This window comes from Stigmatopora argus, chromosome 6 (genome assembly GCF_051989625.1).
Source record: "Stigmatopora argus isolate UIUO_Sarg chromosome 6, RoL_Sarg_1.0, whole genome shotgun sequence".
Classification (NCBI taxonomy): Eukaryota; Metazoa; Chordata; class Actinopteri; order Syngnathiformes; family Syngnathidae; genus Stigmatopora; species Stigmatopora argus.
In genome coordinates, this window is record NC_135392.1 from 1,647,501 (window position 1) to 1,670,670 (window position 23,170).

General features: G+C 39.4%; 1 protein-coding gene across 4 annotated transcripts in view; it reads left to right on the forward strand.

Annotated features, from left to right (window-relative positions):
- Positions 1-23,170, forward strand: part of LOC144075333 (uncharacterized) — a 123,842-nt gene that overhangs the window by 56,967 nt on the left and 43,705 nt on the right. For all 4 annotated transcript variants that reach the window (XM_077602237.1, XM_077602238.1, XM_077602235.1 and 1 more), the window contains one exon: positions 5,951-6,063. In XM_077602237.1, coding sequence (XP_077458363.1) covers positions 5,951-6,063 — 113 coding nt within the window. The remainder of the gene's footprint in view (positions 1-5,950; positions 6,064-23,170) is intronic.

Genomic DNA, 23,170 nt, shown 5'->3' on the forward strand with positions numbered 1-23,170 from the left:
TTGGTGGTTATGCAGTTATTGCAATGTTGTTTTATTATAGTCGATTTGTTAATTTATATTTCAAAAATAGGAAGCCAATTCATAACTAATGAGATTGCATTTTGGTTGACATATTTAATTTAGTAGATGTTAAGATGTGATAGACAGTTTTTGCAGGATTTGGATTAGGCAAAATTACATGCTTTTTCTCTCGAATATCTTACTAATATTTAGTTTCAGATGTAATGTCATTATTTCCTGTATGAAAATCGAATTTGGTGTTCAAAAAGCCTTTTTTCAATCTCATAATCAGGATCGTCTTATATTCGGGTCAATACGGTAATCTGTTACGGAGTTGAAGAAATCATTGAAATTCCAATTACGCAGGGGCCATCTTAATGTTTTTATCTCTTTGCAAGAATTAATGATTGAATTTTTTTTTAACAATTTAAAAAGCATTAGATGATATTGAGCTTTACTTTTGTACTGGTCGCCGATGCCGGTCACTAGCACTGGGAAAAAATCCGACAAATTTCTTTAGCCACTACATCTGGCGCTACATTATAGCGGGAGCAATTTCCCAGCGTATGTCTCCGACTCCACTCCGGCACCGCCGTCGTGCTTTTGATGTATCGATAATAATAACCTAATAATGCATTAGTCCTTTCAAAGCCACTTTCCCGCCGGAGAATGCATTTGAAGCATTAAAGACGGCGCGAGCCGGCGGACGCTCGCAAAGCGAGCGGGCGCCGTGTCCGCGTAATTGGACGACGGCATCGACAACAAAAAGAACAAGACGACGCGGCGGCGGCGCCGGCCGGCCACGAGTGCGAGACAGCTGCCGAGTCCATCTGTCCGACGTGGCGCGAAATCTGTTGCTAAGCGCCCGCTCGCGTCTGTGCGCCGACTTGACACGGGGCGCCGTCTACAAGTGCGCACTTTGCGATGTTGCTTCAATCACTCGAGGGCCATTTCGCCGAAAAGAGAACATCGAGAACGAGTAGCCAATCTTTGACGCTTTCCTCGTTGCCGCCTCGGGTTTGATGCCCGGAGACCTAAAGGCAATTGAATCTCGCTTACTAGACTTGTTCGTCCCCGTGCGAGTTGAGAAATATTGCGTCGCCTCCCGCGTTTGGCGGTCGGATGCGCGCCGCCCGGTTTTCGACCTCCCCGTGCTGGTCGCGGAAGACCGGCTACTTTGTAAACGGGCGCTCGCTCGGTCACCCGGACGCTACGGTTCGCCGGGTCTCGCCGTCCTTCCGGGGCGACGTGACTTCGCCCGGGGAACTCGTGTCGCCGCGCAATGTCTTTCCGCACGGCTGCCGTCTTGGGAGGTGTGAAGGGCGGCGAGGTCGAGTAGGTCGTGTACGGATTTTCGAGGGACGGTTGGGAGCTCAAGTGTCTGAAAGAGGAAGTTGGTCCGTCCGTCTTTACCACTGCTTGTCATCACCAGGGTTGCGGGGGAAATGGCGCCAATCCTAGCTACCGCATATAAGCCACTTTTGTCGGACAAAAAAAATGATGACTGAGTCGGGGGTACGGCTTATATGCGCATAAAAACACGACATGCAAAAAAAAAACAAGTTTAATGGCGCCGTGACCCGATGACGTCACGACAAATTGGCGCCGCCGTGACGTCATGACGCGAGCGAATGTGGCCGATACGGTCAGTTATTTCAAAAAATGACCGAATCAAGGGTACGGCTTATATGCGCATAAAAACAACACATGAAAAAAAAACTAAAAGTTGATTGCGCCCTGACCCGATGATGTCACGACAAATTGGCGCCGCCGTGACGTCATGACGCGAGTGAATGTGGCCGATACGGTCATTTATTTCAAAAAATGATGACTGAATCGAGGGTACGGCTTATATGCGCATAAAAACACGACATGCAAAAAAAACAAGTTTAATGGCGCCGTGACCTGATGATGTCACGACAAATTGGCGCCAAAGTGACGTCATGACGCGAGCGAATGCGGCCAATACGGTCATTTATTTCAAAATAGAGAAAAGATAAACAGATAAAACGCTAAACAAAATATATTTTGACATCTATGAATGAAATTCAAGAAAAACAACATCTTAAACTTCTGGTAAGAAAATTGTCATTTCATTAGAAAGCATCAACTTCTCATCAAGATAGACTTCTTTCTTCTTTCTAATTGAATAATTTGATATTTTGCTTTTACAAAGACAGGCATATTCACTTCCTTATGATATTGACCCTATTAATAATTCATACAGTAGCTCAGAAATAACACTTGTTATGATTTTTCTTAACATTTTCCCTTCAAATTAACACATTTGTACTCCCTATTAAAACCATGAATATGGAGTTGAAAATTGTGAACCAGGGGCCGGCTTATACGCGAGAAATTGCAAAATTCAACAATTTTAAGGCAATTTTCAGGGAGCAATTTTCCAAAATGAGCTAGCGATAACCGCTGGTGGCTTGAATCTGTCTCCCCACGCCGCCATCGACTCGGCCTGGCCGTTCCAACAGCGCTCATTAAAATAATCTCCTCGGCGTTGGCATGCTAACGCGTACGTGAATTAGCGTAGCTAGCGCACGTGTCACTTTGACTCCCTTCAAGCGGACGCCGCTCGGTAATAAGATATTCATCGGACACAAGATGCTATATTCATTATTCATCGGTGAATTAATAATGTGAAATATAAAAAGCCGCGTGTATCTCCAATATAATAGTTCAACGAGTTTATTCGATGTTATAGACGGGTTGATTCTGTCAAGGTTTTGATAGCATGTCGGTGACAGGCTTTTGTTTTAATAACCCAAGTCTGCAGTAATGAGTAAAATAAATAATGTCAAAATAAACTAATCTCCAAATATAACGTAATACTTGAATATAGGCCTATTTTTCCTGTCTTTGTGTGGCCTTAATCTTCTGTCATACTGATGAAATAAGTGTTTAATCATTGATCTGGCACGGGAAGAGTCTGTTTGAAGATTTATTTGATAGTCCATTTTTTTACGCATATTGTTGTTTTATGATCTGAGGCTGTGGTGTCAAACTCAGTTTATTTTTTGGTCCAAAATGTTCACTTAAACGTCAATTGGACTTCTATTGTTGTCAATGGCAGGTAGTGAGTCAGTTTTGTGTTGTTTTAAGGTACTTATAGGTCATTCTCTGTTAATTTTGGATTGTTCCTATTTGGATTTTGGGGGAATTTCCAGGCTGCCCATTGGTTGTTTTCTGTTTTTTTTTGTGGTTATTTCCTAAAAATTTTGGACCATTTCTTTTTTTATTAAGGGTCAATTTTCTGGAATTTTCACTTTCAAGGAGAACGACCGCTTAGAGATTGTTGAATTAAGTAATTTAGGGTTAATTTCCAGAGTGCCTCCTGCTCATTGGTTGTTTTCAGTTTTTTGTTGTTGCTGTTTCCAGGTTATTGCCTCTAAATTTTTGGACTATTTATTTTTAATTTAGCTTTTATTTCCAGATTGCCTCTGGTTTATTGGTAGTTTTCTGTTGTTCTTGGCCATTTCCAGGTTATTTTCTCTAAATTTTAGATGCTGGTTCAAATCCGGCTAGAAGGACCAATAAAATGTCAGGTTCGCTATTTGACATTCCCAAATATACGCACAAATAAGGAGGAAAAGACAGTCTTCTTGCAAGGAGAATGACCACTGACAGATTCATCAATTAGTTAATTTAGGGTTAAATTCCTGGCTGCTTCCTGCTCATTGGTTGTTTTCTGTTGGTTTTGTTTTTGGCCATTTCCAGGTTATTACCTCTAAATTTTGGAACATTTTCTGTTAATTTATGGTTGATTTTCAGGCTGCAGCCTGTCCATTGGCTCTTTTCTGTTGTTTTTTTGGGTTATTTACTGTAAATTTTGGACCATTTCTTATTCATTTAGGTTTAAATTCCAGGCTGCTCATTGGTTGTTTTTGGGGTTACTTCCAGGTTATTTCCTATAAATTTTGGACCATTTCCTATTAATTTAAGGTTGATTTTCAGGCTGCTTCCTGTCCATTGGCTCTTTTCTGTTGTTTCTTGTGTTATTTCCTGTAAATTTAGGGTTAAATTCTGGGCTGCTTCCTGCTCATTGGTTGTTTTTTGTTATTTTTGGGGTTACCTCCAGGTTATTTCCTGTAAATTTAGGGTAAAATTCCTGACTGCTTCCTGCTCATTGGTTGTTTTCTGTTGTTTTTGGCCAATTCCAGGTGATTTCCTCTTGGTTTTCATGCGTTTTTCAGTTTCCTGGTTAACTCATTGGCTGCCATTGGGGACGAAACAACGAATAGGAATGCGAATAAAAAATGGACCAAAAATGCGCAATCACAGAAATCCAGTAAATTCAAGTTTTAAAGCCCCCCGAAATGAAAGCATTTAATTCCACGTGTACCGTTTGAAGGCCGGGCCCCCTAGGTTTGACACCCCCGACCCGAGTTAACGCTAACATAGCGTCGCCGTGACGACACGCTCGCCGTTAAAAGGGATTTTGTGCGCGTGAGAGCTCGAAGTTAACGGATTAAAGCAAGGTGAGAAGAAGGTGATTATGATATTCATGTCTGGGCGCTTATCAGATGTTCTGCTTTCGTTTCAGACGGCGAGCAAGCTTCGCTTTAATAAGCAAACACTTAGCGCTCGATGCCAGGAAACGCACGCCATCACGGCTTGCCATTGGCGGGCTTTAACGACCACGAATATGACTTTCACTCAATTTGACAGAGAAGCTGGCCATTTTTTTTTCTTCTTTTCTGCCCGTCTCATCTCTGATTATCGACCGGCGGCACGAGGTGACATTTTGCCGAGTGTAGAGGCGCGTCGGCGAAGAGCGTCCCTGAAATGAGATTTATGATGAGGCCTTTTCCTGTCATAGAATTTCACTCTCAGACGGACTGAATTGGACGGAAAAAAAGAAAAAAACGCAGTGAGCGCAAATAAGGCTGGAAAAACGCTTCGTTCACGGCGGCGCTTTGGAGTCGGCGACGTCTTTGTTTGGTGGTGAGCGCAAAAAAAATGGAAGAGTTTAAGGGATAACAGCGACTGTACCGTAAATCGTTACTACTTCAAGTGGATCTATCACCCCGGGTGCGTTTGTTATTCAATTCGATAGATTGGACTTGATTTGACTGGTAGGTTGAGTGGTTAGGGCACATGTGTTAAAGTGGCGGCCTGGGGGCCAAATCTGGCCCGCCGTATCATTTTGTGTGGCCCTGGAAAGTCAATGATGAGTGCCGACTTTCTGTTTTAGGATCAAATTAAAATGAAGAGTATACATGTATATTAAATTCACTGATTTTACCCCTTTTAAATCAATAATTGTCATTTTTAATCCATTATTTTCTGTGTTTTTAGTTTAAAAATCATTCTGTAAAATCTAAAAATATATTGAAAAAAGCTAAAATAAACATTGTTTTAGATCTATAAAAAACTGAATATTCATGGCCTTTGATCCAGTTGTTTTAATCAATTTATTTAAAAAAAATCTAAATATTATATCTGAAATGGTCCAGCCCACATGAAAACGAGTTGACGTTAAAGCGGCCTGCGAACCAACCCGACCGAGTCTGACATCCTTGGGTTACTCCGGTTTCCTTCCACTCTTAAAAAACATGCATGCTAGGCTAATTATATACTAAATTGCACCTAGCTATGATTGGTCGTCTTCTCATGCCCTGCGATTGGCTGGCCACTGATTCACCTCTTGCCCAAAAGTCAGCTGGCTCTAGCACCCCCTGCGACCCTTGTGAGGATAAAGCGGTTCAGAAAATGAATGAATGAATGGACTTGATTGCGCAACAATAACCATTTTTGGGGGGTAAATTCAACCCATAAAAGATCAAAACCCATTTTTTCCCATTTTGCTGTTTGTTTATTCATCACTTGTTGAATATTTTCAATGTGTTGCATCAGAAAAGTATGGAACTTGCGGCATCGGCAAATGTTCCCGCACAAATGCTACCCGTAAAAGCCACATTTTTTTCCCCTTTCCCAGCGAGCTGAGTGGATTGACCAAACAGAAGGACGTAGACCAGTCGGCAAGTGCAGTGGCACCTCTACTTACGGAATTAATTCTTCCAGAAGTGGCTTCATACCTTGGATTTTTTTGTAAGTACAGACATTTTTTACATTCCTGCATATCTTTGCACGGCAACGCGCTCGTAACATAACATAAACAAATTTAAATGAACTTGGATTACCATGCAGACACACTCAAAAATAAGTTGAATCTAACCTTACACTACACTTAATTTTAATTTTGTTTAAAATTTTGATACCTTCTCCCGGGAAAAATGACAATTATTGATTTAAAAGGGGAAAAAATCAGGAAATTTAATATACATCTATACTCTTCATTTCAATTTGATCCTAAAACAGAAAGTCGGCACTCCACCCTGACTTTCAGATGCAACCTATCGAGGGTTGTTTGCCTTTGTCTTCCCTTCAATATTTTCCCAAAATGAGGCACACAAATGTCCTCACAATAAAATAACGTACGACCACTTGCCAACCAGAAGTAGTATATACTCCTCTCGTATTAGCGATTGCTCCGCCATTCGCACTGACTTTCAGTCAATATCGAGGGTTGTTTGCTTTTGTCTTCCCTTCAAAATATTCCCAAAATGATGCACACAAATGTCCTCACAATAGGATAACGCACGACCACTTGTCCACAAGAAGTAGTATATTCTCCTCTCGTATTAGCGAACAAGCTCCGCCATTCGCACTGACTAACGGGGAAAAAACCCCTGAAAAAATGCAACGCTCCGCCCAGTGCTCATAGAGACATTACACCAAGGGTGTCAGACTCGGGTTGGTTCGCGGGCCGCGTTAACGTCAACTCGATTTCATGTGGGCTGGACCATTTTAGATATAATATTTAGATTTAAAAAAATAAATGGATTAAAAGAACTGGATTAAAAGCCCTGAATATTCAGTTTTTTATAGAACTAAAACAATGTTTATTTTATCCTTTTTTTAAATATATTTTTACATTTTACAAAATGATTTTTGAACTAAAAACAGAAAAAATGATTAAAAAATGACAATGATTGATTTAAAAGGGGGAAAATGAGGAAATGTAATATACAGCTATACTCTTCATTTTAATTTGATCCTAAAACAGAAAGTCGGCACTCATCATTTACTTTCCCGGGCCACACAAAATGATGCGGCGGGCCAGATTTGGCCCCCGGGCCGCCACTTTGACTTGGCACATGCATTACACCATGCTCATATATCAAAATTTGTCTCATATCTCAAGATAAATATTTTCCCGAAATTTGACTCGTATCTCAAATCGCTCGTATGTCGAGGTACCACTGTATATTTTGTATGTAGAAACATTTGTAAGTAGAGGAAGTCGCGTTTCGTACCCTTAAAAACGTCACGTCAGATGTTTGGTTATTAACGTTAGGGTCCTAGTGAGTACACCCCCCCCCACACCCGCCCACCCACATAATTCCCGCCCCCCCCGGTAATAACCGGTGACATTTAATAGACACGCCGGGAGTGTCGTCCAACTTTTTCCCAACGTCTGACAAGAAAGTTGTCTCTGGAAAAGGTCGCGTCGTTAAAATGGCCCCCTCATCAAGATTGGCTTATGATATGAACTTTTGATGAATATGCTCGGCTGGGCGGACAACGCGCTTGTTTATTTTTCCGCGCACGTTGAATTATACATCAGGAACATACTCGCGGGGACGCTTGTGTATCTTTGCTAATTCTATTAAGGGGGTGCCGTGTAAAGCGTGTTTACCGGCACTTAAAAAGGCAGAGAAACATTTGGCTTGTTTCCTTGCAATCAGCGGGTAAACATGCTTTTTGAAAATTCAGTATTCATTGTTTTGGGCCTCCCACCCGCTTTTTTGGATGGTTTCGCTTCGGGGGTGTCGAAACGTCGATGCGCTGACGCGTCATTTTGTTTGTTTTTTTGCTAAGATATTGTGTTTGTCTGCTTGGTCGAGAAATATTGGAAATTGGAAGGATTGGACGGAGGTTGTCTTTTCGGATTTTTGGCTTTAGGCTTATACGAGAATGATTATTGTCAAAATTGCGGGATTTTTTGGGGTATCGAAAGGAACGGGCTAATGGATTTTGGGGTGGTGAGGTTAAAGGTCGCAGGGGTTAGCATTTTTGGTTAACGTATTAGGCTCAAATTTGAAGGGTCAAAGGTTACAGAGGTCAGAAATGTTAGGGTGGTTAAAATTTGGGTGTGGCGTTCCTTTATTTAATATTGTGAGTAATTATATGCAAGATTAATATATATTTAGGTTCATTTATGCCGCACTTAAATATGCCAAATAGTAATATTTGTAATATGTCATCAGTGTCTCAGTATTCAATTTCTGCCCGAGCGTTGCTTCTAAAAAGAATTGACGAAACATTAAATTCATACGCAATGTGCTCCATTAGTATCATAATAATATTTAAAAATAATCCACTGAACCACATTTGATTAGTCATAATAATATTTGTAATAAGTCATCAGCGTCTCAGGATTCAATTTCTGACCGAGTGTTGCTTCTAAAAAGGATTGACGAAACATTAAAATCATACACAATGTGCACTATTGGTATCATGATAATATTAAAAATAATCCACTCTCTCAATATTAACGCCTGAATCACGTTTGATTAGTCATAATATTTGCAGTAGGTCATCAGTGTCTCAGTATTCAATTTCTGCCCGAGCGTTGCTTCTGAAAAGAAGGATAAAACATTAAAATCATACACAATACGCACCATTGGTATCATAATCATATTTAAAAATAATCCACTTTCACTTTCTCAATTTTAACGCCTGAATCATGTTTGATTAGTCATAATAATATTTGCAGTAGGTCATCAGTGTCTCAGTATTCAATTTCTGCCCGAGCGTTGCTTTTAAAAAGGATTGACGAAACATTAAAATCATACACAATAGGCACCATTGGTATCATAATATTTAAAAATAATCCACTTTCTCAATAGTTAGTCATAATAATATTTGTAGTAGCCATCAATGTCTCATAATTCAATTTCTGCCCAAGTGTTGCTTCTAAAAAGGATTGACAAAACATTAAGATCATACACAATATGCACCATTGGTATCATAATAATATCTAAAAAAAATAATCCACTATCTCAATAGTTAGTCATAATAATATTTGTAGTAGCCATCAATGTCTCATAATTCAATTTCTGCCCAAGTGTTGCTTCTAAAAAGGATTGACAAAACATTAAGATCATACACAATATGCACCATTGGTATCATAATAATATCTAAAAAAAATAATCCACTATCTCAATATTTACGGCTGAACCATGTGTGATTTGTCCGCCAAATATTTGTAGTTCATCATCGTTTGATGGCCGGCATTAAACGCCCGTCCGTCCGCCCGCATTGACCGTTTGGCCAACGCGCCTCCGTTGTCTTCTTTATGCTCGGCGATATACACAAAGGTCAGTATGTTGGAGTAATTGCATCCATCAAAGGCGCCGTCTCCGCCGCATATCAATGACCCGACCGGATCCCTGCGTGGACAATCATTCGCCCTAGCTTGAAAATCACAAGCCATAGAATAACTCAATAATAACAAGCTAGCTCGTAGCCGTGACCGGAAAACGGCCTTCACGTGACGAAATATTGACATAGTTTGCTGTTAAATATGACTTAGGGTTATTTATTTTCTTGATGATGTAAGATCAAGATTTCGATGAGCGGTCGCCCCACCAAACATGGCCGCCTGCCACGCGCACACAAAAAGTAGGACTTCCAAAAAACAATGATTGACGTCCAATCATGTGATATTGTTATTTTATCAACCAAGAATTAACATTAACGACGTAAGATCAAGATTTCGATGAGCGGTCGCCCTACCCAACATGGCCGCCTGCCACGCGCACACCTGTACAAAAAAGTAGGACTTCCAAAAACGATGATTGACATCAAATCTTGTCAAATTGTTAATTTTTCAAGCAAGAATTAACATTAATTAACGATGTAAGATCCAGATTTTGATGATTGGTCGCCCTACCAAACATGGCCACCAGCACACTTGTACAAAAAGGAGCACTACCAAAAAGGATGATTGACGTCCAATCATGTCATATTGTTAATTTATCAATCAATAATTAACATTAATTAACGATGTAAGATCACGATTTCAATGAGCAGTCGCCCCACCCAACATGGCCGCTTGCCACGCGCACACCTGTACAAAAGGGAGCACTTCCAAAAACAATGATTAATATCCAATCTTGTCATATTGTTAATTTATCAACAAGTTTATCACCGGTAGATGTCCAATCACCTGACCGTGAAAGCAAGAACCCGGCGACCAATCATTTTAAATCCCTTCAGGACGCCAACCTATTTCACGAGCGTGTAAAACAACCACAAAAAGTATCATGGCCTGTGTTTTTATTTGTTGACACGGAAGCCATTTGTTGTGGGAAGGAAGATAGGATCTTGTCACACCCGCATTTTTTTTTCCTTTTAATGGCGCCCAGCTGCACACGCCTGTCCCAGTAATCCGGGAAACGTTGGGATTTATTGTGATAATACGTATCTTTACTCAGATTAAACTTCTTGCGCCATGTGTGCGCGTTGGTACAGTTGGAAGCTCGTGTCTATCGTTGGCTTTCCCCCGTCTTTGTTTCGGTAGCTTAATGGGCTTTGTGAGATAATACCCGCGTGATGTAACAATACGGGTGATCCGGGGGATTGGCCGCCGCTTGGCCCGAGATCGGAGAGACGGCGCCGCAACCTGTGCACATTTGAATGGAAATTATATTCAGCGCACGAGAGGAGCTCTTTTATGGCTTTTTTTGCTTGCTTGGGATTGGAGGGGGTGAAAGAGCAGAGTTTTCATGGAAAATGTTGTTTGTAGAAACGTTGTGAATCGGTTTCGTTAGTTATGGAAAAAAAGATGATGTCTTTTGGAGGGTGTTAGCAAATTTTTACGCTGTATTTGTCTCAAAAAAAATTGAGTGAATCGAGGGTAGGGCTTATATGCGCATAAATTAGACTTGATTTGCATGAAACGCCATAACGCAAAATAATGTGGCCGATACGGTCATTTATTTGAAAATAGAGAAAAGATGAACAGCTAAAACGCTAAATAAAATTAATTTTCACGTCTATGAATGAAATTCAAGAAAAAAATTAACTGTATCTTGCATAAAATGTGAAAAAAAACATACTTGTGCCTGCCATTGGTCGCCCTTCTTGCCTTATCTTATGACAAACTAGACCGCTACGGACACACTTCCTGGTTGTACTGCTCACATGACTTCCTTTTTGAATTTAACTTCCTTATGATATTGACCCAAATAATGTCCTTTCGATTCATAAATTATCTCAGAAATACAAAAATAATGATTTTTCTTAAGATTTTCCCTTCAAAGTAACACATTTGTACTCCCTATTAAAACCATGAATATGGAGGTGAAAATGGCCAATCAGGGGCCGGCTTATACGAGGGAAATTGTAAAATTAATCAATTTTAAGGCAAGTTTAAGGGTACGGTTTATACGCGGATTAAAAGAACTGGATTAAAAGCCCTGAATATTCAGTTTTTTATTGATCTAAAAGAATGTTTAACTTAGCTTTTAAAAAATATATTTTTAGATTTTACAAAATGATTTTTGAACTAAAAAAACACAGAAAAAAATGATTTAAAAATTAGAAATATTGATTTAAAAGGGGGAAAATCAGGAAATTTCATATACATCTATACTCTTCATTTTAATTTGATCCTAAAACAGAAAGTCGGCACTCATCATTTACTTTCTCGGGCCGCACAAAATGATGCGGCGGGACAGATTTGGCCCCCGGGCCGCCACTTTGACACCTGTGACCTAGACCATTAGTCCCCAAATTATTGCAGAAATTAGTTAAACTGTTTCAGTTGGATCTGTTGGAACCAAAACCTGCACCCACAGGGGCCCTCGAGGACCAGTTTTGAGACCTCAAGACAATTCCGCTAACTAAACGCACCTTAAATCAGATTGAAATCAACAAAATTCAAACCAAAACAATCAATTACAAAGTAAAAATTAAAAATGATTCAATCGCGCCGAGCCATTTTTTTTTTTTTAGCTTTGTCGCCAATTCCGACAGGCGGGGGTGTCGTATCAGCTGACACCACGTATCACTAATTAACATGACGTTGCCAATTAAAGACATCCGCTACAAAAGCTAATTAGGATATCTCGCCATCTTAACGTAGGAAGGTCGGCGCTGGCGATAACGAAACGAAGGCTCGCCATTTAGACATGGAAGCGCTACGCTAAAGGAGCGGCGAGCGTTTATCAGTTCTATTAGATGCCCCGCCGAGTTTGGGCGGTAAATTAGCACAGCTGCTGTGAGTTCCGGCCCGATAGTCCAATGGCGGCTCTGGAATAATAAAACAGTCCAAGTGGCAAAGTTCTCCCAATTTGTTTTAAGTACTGCTACTTAAAGTCCCGCTATCGCCGTTTTGTAAGATTTTAATCTTGTCAAAAGGTATTTCAAAACGATTAAGACTCAGAAAAATATTGAAATTTGCACTCAAATATATTATGGTATAAGGGTTTGCCTCTGCATAGTTGAAACCTTCCAATCATGAAATGTAAATAACAGCAAAACGGCGGTTTGTCGCTCAAACGTTTGTCTCGTCTTTTGCAATTTTTAATGACGTTGAGTGAGTAATTAGCTATTATTTGAACCATTTTTTTTAATATATCGAAATTTAATCGGAAATACCTTTTTTAACCGATAACTATTGACCCTGTCTCAATCTTCTTAATTTAATATATGTTAGTTTTTGGTTTCAGACCAAATAAAGAATTGCCATCCTGAAAATGCAGCTTATACTCCGGTCTATGCATTCCGGCGGATGATTGGTTAGCGCATTGGACTCAGTTCTGGGGTCCTGGGTTCAATCCCAGGTGGGTCCTCCTGTGTGGAGTTAGCCAATTCTCCACAGGCTTGCATGGGTTTTCTCCGGGTACTTTGGATTCCTACCACATCCCCAAAAAATTCATGCTAGGCTAGCTGGCTAACCATCAAAATTGTGATAAATTGTCCTTTGACTCCTCGTGCCCTACGATTGGCTGCCCACCCATTCAGGGTGTGCCCCGCCTCCTGCCTGAAGTCAGCTGGGATAGGCTCCAGCACCCCCTGCGAGCCTTGCGAGGATAAACACTTCAGATAATGAATGAATACTCCAATCCGACTTATACATACTCAAGTGCGACTTATGATACGAAAAATACCGTCATTTTGGACAATTTCCCAAATATTAATTATATCGTGGCCTGCCAAAAAACTGAATTTCCCGCCCCTGATTTAATTTTCCATCCCATAATATAAATTCATAATCAACTTCTCTCCTCCAAAAGTCTGCAAATGATACTTTTTAAACCAAAATTAGCCTAATAAGTGTATCATAGCCAGATATTCCATTTAAAAAAAATATTAATAATCCTAAATACGCAGAATAAATAACTAAAATGCGCTGCTGGCAAAATCCTGCCGACTGCGTAGGAGTGTCCTGGACTCCCCCGCATTGCAGAGAACCTTTTGATGGAGATCTTCAAATACAGTATAGCCGTCCACCCGCCCGCCCGCTCACGCACACCCACATAAACACAAGCCTCGCACACATTTATTATTCAATCTTTATGATAATGACTTCTCGGCGTTTACTATCCCGACTTCCGACACGCCCTGTCAAAGCCGCCGTAAAAGTGATGAAGTGTTTTATTCTTTTGTTTATCTGCTTTTACAAGGCACATACGTGAGACGGAAGACTCCAAATGACACCAACGCGGCTTTGCTAACAATTGATAGCTCCTTTGACTGAGTTATTGTTTTACTAGTTAGCGAAATCTAGTACACAAATTGGAGAGTACTGGCGTATTGACCCGAATATAAGACGGTGTTTTTTTGCATTGAAATGAGACTGAAAAAGGGCGTCGGCTTGACAGTTTTCGGGTTCTTGGTTCAAATCCAGGTCAGTCCATCTGTGTCAAGTTTTCGTGTTCTCCCTGGGCCTGTGTGGGTTTTTCCGGGTACTCCAATTTCCTTCCACTCTCTAAAAACATGCATGCTAGGCTAATTGTATGCTAAATTGCCCCTAGCTGACAGTTTTGGGGTCCTTGGTTCAAATCCAGGTCAGTCTATCTGTGTCAAGTTTGCGTGTTCTCCCCGGGCCTGCGTGGGTTTTTTCCGGGTACTCTGGTTTCCTTCCACTCTCTAAAAATATTCATGCTAGGCTAATTGTATGCTAAATTGCCCCTAGCTGACAGTTTAGGGGTCCTTGGTTCAAATCCAGGTCAGTCTATCTGTGTCAAGTTTGCGTGTTCTCCCCGGGCTGTGTGGGTTTTTTCCGGGTACTCTGGTTTCCTTCCACTCTCTTAAAATATTCATGCTAGTTATATGCCAAATTGCCCTTAGCAATGAGTGTGATTGGTCATTTGTCTGGTTGTGCCCTGCGATTGGCTGGCCACCAGTTCGGAGTGTCCTCTGTCTGATGCCCGTAGTTGGCTGGGATAGGCTCCAGCACCCCCGTGACGCTAGTAAGGATAAAGCAGGGAAGAAAATGAATGAATAAGAAGTTTGAAAAAGTTTGAAAAGTGTTTGTCGTCTTACATTCGGGGTCTAGACATTATACCCATTCTCAAGACTAGATTGCGTTAACATATTTAAATGTTCTGATAAGATGTGATAGACAGTTTTTGCATGATTTGAATGAGGCAAAATTTTGAATTTGTCGTTATAATCTTTTGTTTTAGATCTACATATTTTCTGTATAAAAATTTAATTTTTAAGTTTTTTTCAAATTTCAGTCTTGGAAAAATACGGAATCATCTTATAATCGGGTCAAAGCTGTCAAATACTACAAATTTTCCATAGTCTGCTACACCAGTCGTTACCAAACTACTAAATATGCATTTTTGTTATCAAAACTACGAACGATCAAGTTTTAAATTATTTTTTTCAGCAATTTACATGATTTTTTTTTTTAATCTTAAAAAATGATATGAAACAGTTGCACTTGTATCCCGCCCGGCGACAGCAAATGCGCCGTCTGTCCAAGTCAACGCGTTCCAAACTTGTCGCCATTGTAAATACTCTCATATTGAAGCCGTAAGTCTGTGGTTGGAGCGCTCGTTTCGTTGTCAGCTTTACTTCAAATCCGTCTCGCTATTGTTTCCAGGCCAAAAGACGAGAATGGCGTCCACGTCGCCCGCCGTTCACGCTAAGTGTTATTGACAGTTTTGTTGATCGCCTCAAAAGGCAACGATATTCCTTCAAAAAAACCGTCTGTCGAGATTCTTCTCCGTCCCCCTTTTCTGGCACGTGGCGGGTGTCACGGCCCATTTGGCATATTAGGCCACGACACATATTGGATTTGGCAGCTGACATTTTCACCCCGTCTGTCAAATGTTGATTTTGACAGCGTCAGACTCTTTGCTTCTCCCGTGCCTTTTTTTGATCATAACTCAAACAGTGAACTCAAAAAGTTCATTCGTTCATTCATTTTCTGAACCGCTTTATCCTCACAAGGGTCGTAGGGGGTGCCGGAGCTTATCCTAGCTGACTTCCAGCACCCTGAATGAGTGACCAGCCAATCGCAGGGCACAAGGAGATAGGCAAGCAATCATAGTTGGGGGAAATTTAGTGTACAATTAGCTTTAGCATGCATGGTTTGGGATTGTGAGAGGAAACCCGGAGTACCCATAGAAAACCCACGCAGGCATGGGGAGAACATACAAACTCCACACAGTGGGATCAAACCCTCGACCCCAGAACTGTGAGGCCGAGGTGCTAAGCATCAGCCGCTAGGCCGCCACAGGGATAAAATAATATCAAATAAGATTAATATAAAAAATATGTAAAATAAAAATATAAAATGAAATAAAAATAACAAAAATATATAAAATAGATCAATAACAGAAAGTGAGGACCCACCTGGGATCGAACCTACGACCCCAGAACTGCGAGGCTGTCAATATATATGTATATGTATACTAAGTATATGTAGTATATATACATCTATATGTAGTATATATACATGTATATGTAGTATATATACATGTATATGTAGTATATATACATGTATATGTAGTATATATACATGTATATGTAGTATATATACATGTATATGTAGTATATATACATGTATATGTATATGTAGTATATATACATGTATATGTATATGTAGTATATATACATGTATATGTATATGTAGTATATATACATGTATATGTAGTATATATACATGTATATGTATATGTAGTATATATACATGTATATGTATATGTAGTATACATACATGTATATGTATATGTAGTATACATACATGTATATGTAGTATACATACATGTATATGTATATGTAGTATACATACATGTATATGTATATGTAGTATACATACATGTATATGTATATGTAGTATACATACATGTATATGTAGTATATATACATGTATATGTAGTATATTTACATGTATATGTATATGTAGTATATTTACATGTATATGTAGTATATATACATGTTTATGTATATGTAGTATATATACATGTATATGTATATGTAGTATATATACATGTATATGTATATGTAGTATATATGTGTGTGTGTGTATATATATATATATATATATATATATATATATATGTATATATATATGTATATATATATGTATATGTATATATATATATATATATGTATATATATATATGTATATATATGTTTGTGTGTGTGTGTGTGTGTGTGTATATATATATATATATATATATATATATATATATATATATATATATATATATATATATATATATATATATATATATATATATACACATACACATACACATATACATTTTTAGATTTGGAGGATTTTTTTCATTTTATTGCTGTGATGGCATTTAAAAAAATTGTTCAAGTATAAAAAAGGTTAATTCATATTGGGTATAATTTATTTTCTGTCCAATCAAATGATTAGCTGAGCGAATTGAGCATGTAGAAGGAAGTGCACCATCCATAAAAAAATAAACGCCCTTCGCCCAAATCGTACATTCGATGACGTCATCGCTTTCAACTATGCAGAGGCAAACCATCCCAAAAATGTTTTTTTTTGCCTATTTCAATACTTACCGATCTTTGAGTTTGGCTCTGAGGATTTTAAAAACATTACATTTAAAAGTCACTTCTTTGGAATGAATGAGATTTGGTCAAATCCGAGCACCAACTTTTCAACTCAGCAGGCGGTTCTTACGCGGGTATTTTTTTTTATTCAAGTGACGTATAATCCCACTTTAGTTGTCAAACATTAATCAAGCGCCGCTAATGGATTTTTCACCCTTTGTGCATCATTTGCCGTTGTGTCGCTTATGTGCTACACTAGCGACTTTATAATGTTTGAAAGGCGGCTTTGTCACTTTGAATGACACACGCGCGTGTCGCCGTCAAATGTCTTTCCAATTCGCTTGCCCGCCGCCGGCGCAGCGACATGCCGGCGGCGCTTGCGGGGCGCCGCGACGCGTCCGATGTGTCGTTTTTTGTTGACAACGTAAGTTGAAAATGGAATTTTGTCAGGGGAATTTGGGAGGATTTCACATAAGAACAAAACAAAACATCCAAAAATGGTGATTGATGTCCAATCAGAATAGATTTGAACGTCTCCACAAACGAATGTGTTTGTGAAATAACAATTAAATTGTTCCATTTTCATTCATTCATCCGCTGTCGGCTTTCCTGCCTCAAATGGATTGGACGCCTAGTGCCGTCAATGAGTTACGAAATAACATTTGTCGTCCTTCTGAGCAAGGTGCACCCGTTCGTTTGTCATTAGTGGATGTCCAATCCATTAAAAACGGGAGACTGGCGGGGAATGAACGTTTTTGTGTTGGCTGCCAACCCTTCCACTTCAAATGTATTGGACACCTAGCAACACCAATGAGTTGAGCATTGTCCAGTAAAAGCCACTTATTTTATGGACGAGTGAGTATGAAGTTATTTAGAATTAAAAGAGCATTTATTGATATTCGTTTTAGAAATGTATACATTTTAAAAAATAAAAATAAAAAAGTGGTATTGGTATCAGCATCGGCCGATACCCACAAAAATCGCAATTATTGGTAGCCAAAAAATGGCATATTTATTACTTATTTATTAATGATCCTTATTGATTTCTTTAATATTATTTTTTGATTTTTTTTGTTATTTATATTGATGTTTTTGTTATTTTTTTGTGATTTTTTTTTTGTATTGATTTTTTTGTTATTTATTTATTTATTTTTTTATTGATGTTTTTTATTTTTTTATTATTATTATTTTTTTTATTGATTCTTTTGTTATTTTTTATTGATTCTTTTGTTATTTTTATTGTTTTTTCTGTCTTTTTTTAAATTGATTTTTTGTTATTTTTTATTGATTTTTTTTTTGTTATTTTTCATAGATTTTTTAAATTTATTTTATTGATTTGTTTGTTTGTTGTTGTTGTTATTTGCGCACTTTTTGGTGAACCTTCATCTCATCATACTTTATTTACATTCGTCATTTTGTCCGTTATGTTGTCCAAAAGCATTGAGTGAATTAGCTCCGCCCCCACATCCCCTGAAAAATCAAAATTTTATAGATATTAAACAAAACAATATTTTTTCTAGAATGCAACCAAACTTGGACGCCACACAAAACTAAATCGACGCGTTCTCAAGCTAATCCTCAAAGGTCGGCATTCGAACCCAAGTCCTCAAAACTGCGAGGCGGCCGACACCCACCTTTTTAAACGTCAATGTGAAAAGACGCCAAATCTGATTTGAATTCAACACCTGAACCGCCGCTTCAAAGCTCGTCTCTGGTCGTTTTCATGAATAGCAAGTACGTTACGCGGCGGCCGTCAAGCACCTCGCCATTGGCGTCTCCCGTTAATTGTCTCCTGGCAAAGTAGTCCTTTACCAATATTGCCCGTTAATGGCGTCTATCCTATTCCGCGCACGGACCCGGTGAGCGGAGGTGGGCGGCGTCCTTCGCCCGTTCCATTATTCATGAATCCCCGTGGTTTTTATTTTTTTTTAAAGCTGACACGCAACCTGCCAGAATCAAACGGGACCAGTAAGTCAAACGCCCTCGGGGGTGTTCCGGTCCGGGCTCGGGTAAAGGCGGTGGGGGAGGGGGTGGTTTGAAATTCACATCAGAAAGGAAGAGACCAGAGTCGTGGCTCCTCCCCCTTCTGGTCAGTGGAACTCGTTTGAAAGTCTGCGCAAGGCTTTTGCCCTTTGCAAACTTTTATTTTCTTTCTGAAAATAGAAGTTGGAGCTTTCCCAGGACGGTATAAACGTCTCCACGTGCCAAAGAATTAGCTTAAGTAACATTGCAATGGGGTGGCGCGGTGGAGTAGTGGTTACTGGTTATTGGCTCGCAGTTTGGGGGACGGGGGTTCGATGCCAGATGGGTTCTTGCTTGGTGGAGTTGCAGGAATTTTTTCCGAGTACTCCCAAGTTTCCTCCCACGTCCCAAAAACATGCACGCTAAGCTAAATGAAGACTCTAAATTGACCCTTTCTATGATTGGTTGTTCTTTGCCTCCTCCTGCCCTTCGATTGGCCGGCCACCCGCGACCCTTGTGAGGATTAGCTGTTGGGAAAATGAATGAAAAATGAATGGTTAAGTCTTTTTTTGTAATATTTTGACTGGTTAGCTTGTCCGCCTCACAGTTCTTGGGTCGATGGTTCGATCCCAGGTGATTACTCATGTTTGCGTGTTGTCCCTGGGCTTGCGTGGGTTTTCTCTGGGTACTCTGGGTTCCGCCCACATCGCAAAAACATGCATGCTAGGCTAATGGAATGCTCTAGATCACATGTGTCAAAGTGGCGGCCCGGGGGCCAAATCTGGCCCGCCGCATCATTTTGTGCAGCCCGGGAAAGTAAATCATGAGTGGCGACTTTCTGTTTTAGGATCAAATTAAAATGAAGAGTATAGATGTATATTAAATTTCCTGATTTTCCCCCTTTGAAATCAATCATTGTCATTTTTTAATCAATTTTTCTGTGTTTTTAGTTTAAAAATATTCTTGTAAAATCTAAAAATATATATAAAAAAAGCTAAAATAAACATTGTTTTAGATCTATAAAAAAATGAATATTCAGGGCTTTTAATCCAGTTCTTTTAATCCATTTATTAAAAAAAATCTAAATATTATATCTAAAATGGTCCGGCCCACATGAAATCAAGTTGACGTTAATGTTCCGAGTTTGACACCCTTGCTCTAGATTGCCCTTAGCTATGATTGGTTGATTGTCTCATTGTACTCTGCGATTGGCTGGCTGCCAGTTCAGGCTTCCTGAAGGCTCCAGATTTGAATTTGCTCAAAATAGGAACATGTCAAAATTTCACCCAAAATGACTTTTTCTCATCTTCACGTTTAAAAAAAAAACAGCAAAACCAACCATTATAATGTGAGTTTTTTGCATGCAACTTTCTGTTTATGAATGCGGACTCTCCTGTGTTTAATTTGCTCAAAACTCCCGGGCGTTTTTTTTTTCCTCTTGGATGCTTTTCTCCTTAATTGCTTTTGACAAGTGGCCACAAAAGTGGTTTGCCGTTTAGCGCTTGGTTTCCAAACACATGAAGTGTCCCTTCCTTTGTTTTTGTTGACAAGCGTACCGACATGTACATTGTTGTCGTTGCCACCAAAAAAAAACTTTTGACGGGAAGAGCGTTTAGTTCCGAGTCTTTGAACAGAAATAATGACCGAAAGGATCGAATATCTTCCCGACTTGAATACATTCAACTAATTAGCTTTCAAAATGGCAAAACAAAACTTTGAATCTTGCTTACGGCCATCTTGAATACTTTTTTTTTAATCTAAAACGTTTGTCACATTAGAGCTTGATTTAAAAGTAGCTTTTCCTCGGAACCACGGAACCTTTTGAAAGTTCTGCCACACAATAATTTTGTATCGTTAGCCAAAATATTTCTACATTTTGCTTGGAAAATTACAATGATATTTTCTGCATTTTAAGGTGATTCAAATACTGCAGTGATGGCTCTACTACGAAAAGAATGAACATTATTTGTAAGTAGAGTAGCATTTCACATTGAATTAGCCAATTTTTTTTTTAAATTAGACCACATGTGTCAAAGTCGCGGCCCGGGGGCCAAATCTGGGCCGCCGCATCATTTTGTGCGGCCCGAGAAAGTAAATCATGAGTGCCGACTTTCTGTTTTAGGATGAAATTCATGGTTCATTCAATGGTTCGCCTGCCGCATTAACGTCAACTCAATTTCATGTGGGCCAGACCATTTTAGATATAATATTTAGATTTTTTTTAAATAAATGGATTAAAAGAACTGGATTAAAAGCCCTGAATATCCAGTTTTTTTATACATCTAAAACAATGTTTATTTTAGCTTTTTTAAAATATATTTTTAGATTTTACAAAATAAATTTTGAACTAAAAACACAGAAAAAATGGATTAAAAATGATTATTTCATATGTTAGCGATATGCTACAACTATGCTAATATAGAGCCAAAAACAAGCTAAAAAATATTCTAGGCTTCTATTTTCGTAATCGCAGTGTTCATTTTAAGCTTCCTAAGTGCAGGTGCGGGGGAAAAATGACCCACCCCTCATTTTTATTGACCTTATTGCCGACAAGTTCGCCATTCGCTAACTTTTGTTGACGCACGGCACCAGAAAAAAACAATTCCGACCGTAAACATTATCGCTTTTTCTATCCCGCCGCATCCTTTCATGCTAACAGAAAAAAAATGCCTTTCATTCCATCCTTTCAAATCCCTTTTGCTGTTTTCTTGAACATAAAACGGCGCGTTGCAAGTAGCCTCGCTAATGCGCTAAAATCTATAAACCGAAACAAAAGAAAAGGTATTCTCGGGTGCGCCTTTTTTTTTTAGCCTTCAGTGCCCTCCCAAGCTAATGTTGTTGTCGTAAATGTCATGCGGAAAAGGGAATCCAAGTTCTCGATTTTTTTGTTTCTGGGTTTCATTATGAGCCAAGCACTCACTGTCGCTAGGAGATTAGCAAGAAGCGGAAAAATGGCAGAGGCGGAGCATCTTGAAAACATTTGGGAATAGAAAAGAGGATCGCATTCAGTGTGTCGAGTGGAGTCGCTAAAACCCGCGTTTATTCGTGTTGATAAAATATCCCTTTCCCGTAGAATTGGACCACCGATGAGTTATTGGGGTTGTAAAATGACCGCGTTGCTACAAATCTTTGCCGATTGGCTGGGAGTCTTGTCCTTTTTGGGCTATAAATTATGCTAGCGTGTAAGTAGCGCTAGGTGAAAGTCGGATTTTGGGCGGGTTATCGATGATGAAGAATAACTGTAGTCATAACAGTAAAATGGAGATGCAAGGCAACTTAAAAGTCAAGATGACGGAAGTTGCTCATATTTTTTATTGTGTAGCATTTTCTTTATGCCTACCATATTTTTTTGAGTATAACGCGCACCCATAAATTGTGGCTAAATTGTTTTTTTGTTTTTTTTACTTTAACTGGATGAAGTTCTTTTTTGAATTTGTCTCCGTACAGGCAACACTGTTAAGGAATGTTTAATCCAGCAATTGATCTCAGAAATACCACGTGTGATGATTATTCTTAAGATTTTCCCTTCAAAGTAACAGATTTGTACTCTCTATTAAAAACCATGAATATGGAGGTGAAAATTGGGAATCAGGGGGCGGCTTATACGAGGGAAATTGTGAAAATTCTATCATTTTACGGCAATTTTAAGGGTACGGCTTATACGTGGAGGCCAGAAAATACGGTATGTTAGCGACAGTCGCTAGTTGTTAGCAACAGGATGAAGCGGAGTGGCAATTTAGCGCTTTAAACTCTCGTCATGGTCTCCTCGCCACAGCTAAAAGACCTCGGCCATCACTTTACGTCGCGGAGCTTGCGCTGCCCTGCTCCGGAATCCATTTAAGGCGACTTTGCTGACCATCGGACAGTGGCGGCGGCGGCGGCGGCGGCAGTGAGCAAAACGGGAAATCAATACGGTCGATAGGGAGAGCATTAGGACGGCCGCCCTCGCGATTTCCGAGCCGTTGTCCGTCCCACGCTTTCGTAAAGCGCTTTGCCTTTTCCTTTGCAATTTTCCATGGAAAAATCGACAGCTGGTGATCTTAAACTGCGGTTTTTCAAAAGAAAAACTCTTTTTTAAATGCAGCATTTTGTCATGGAAAATGTTTAAGAACCAAATCCTTCGTGTTCAAGC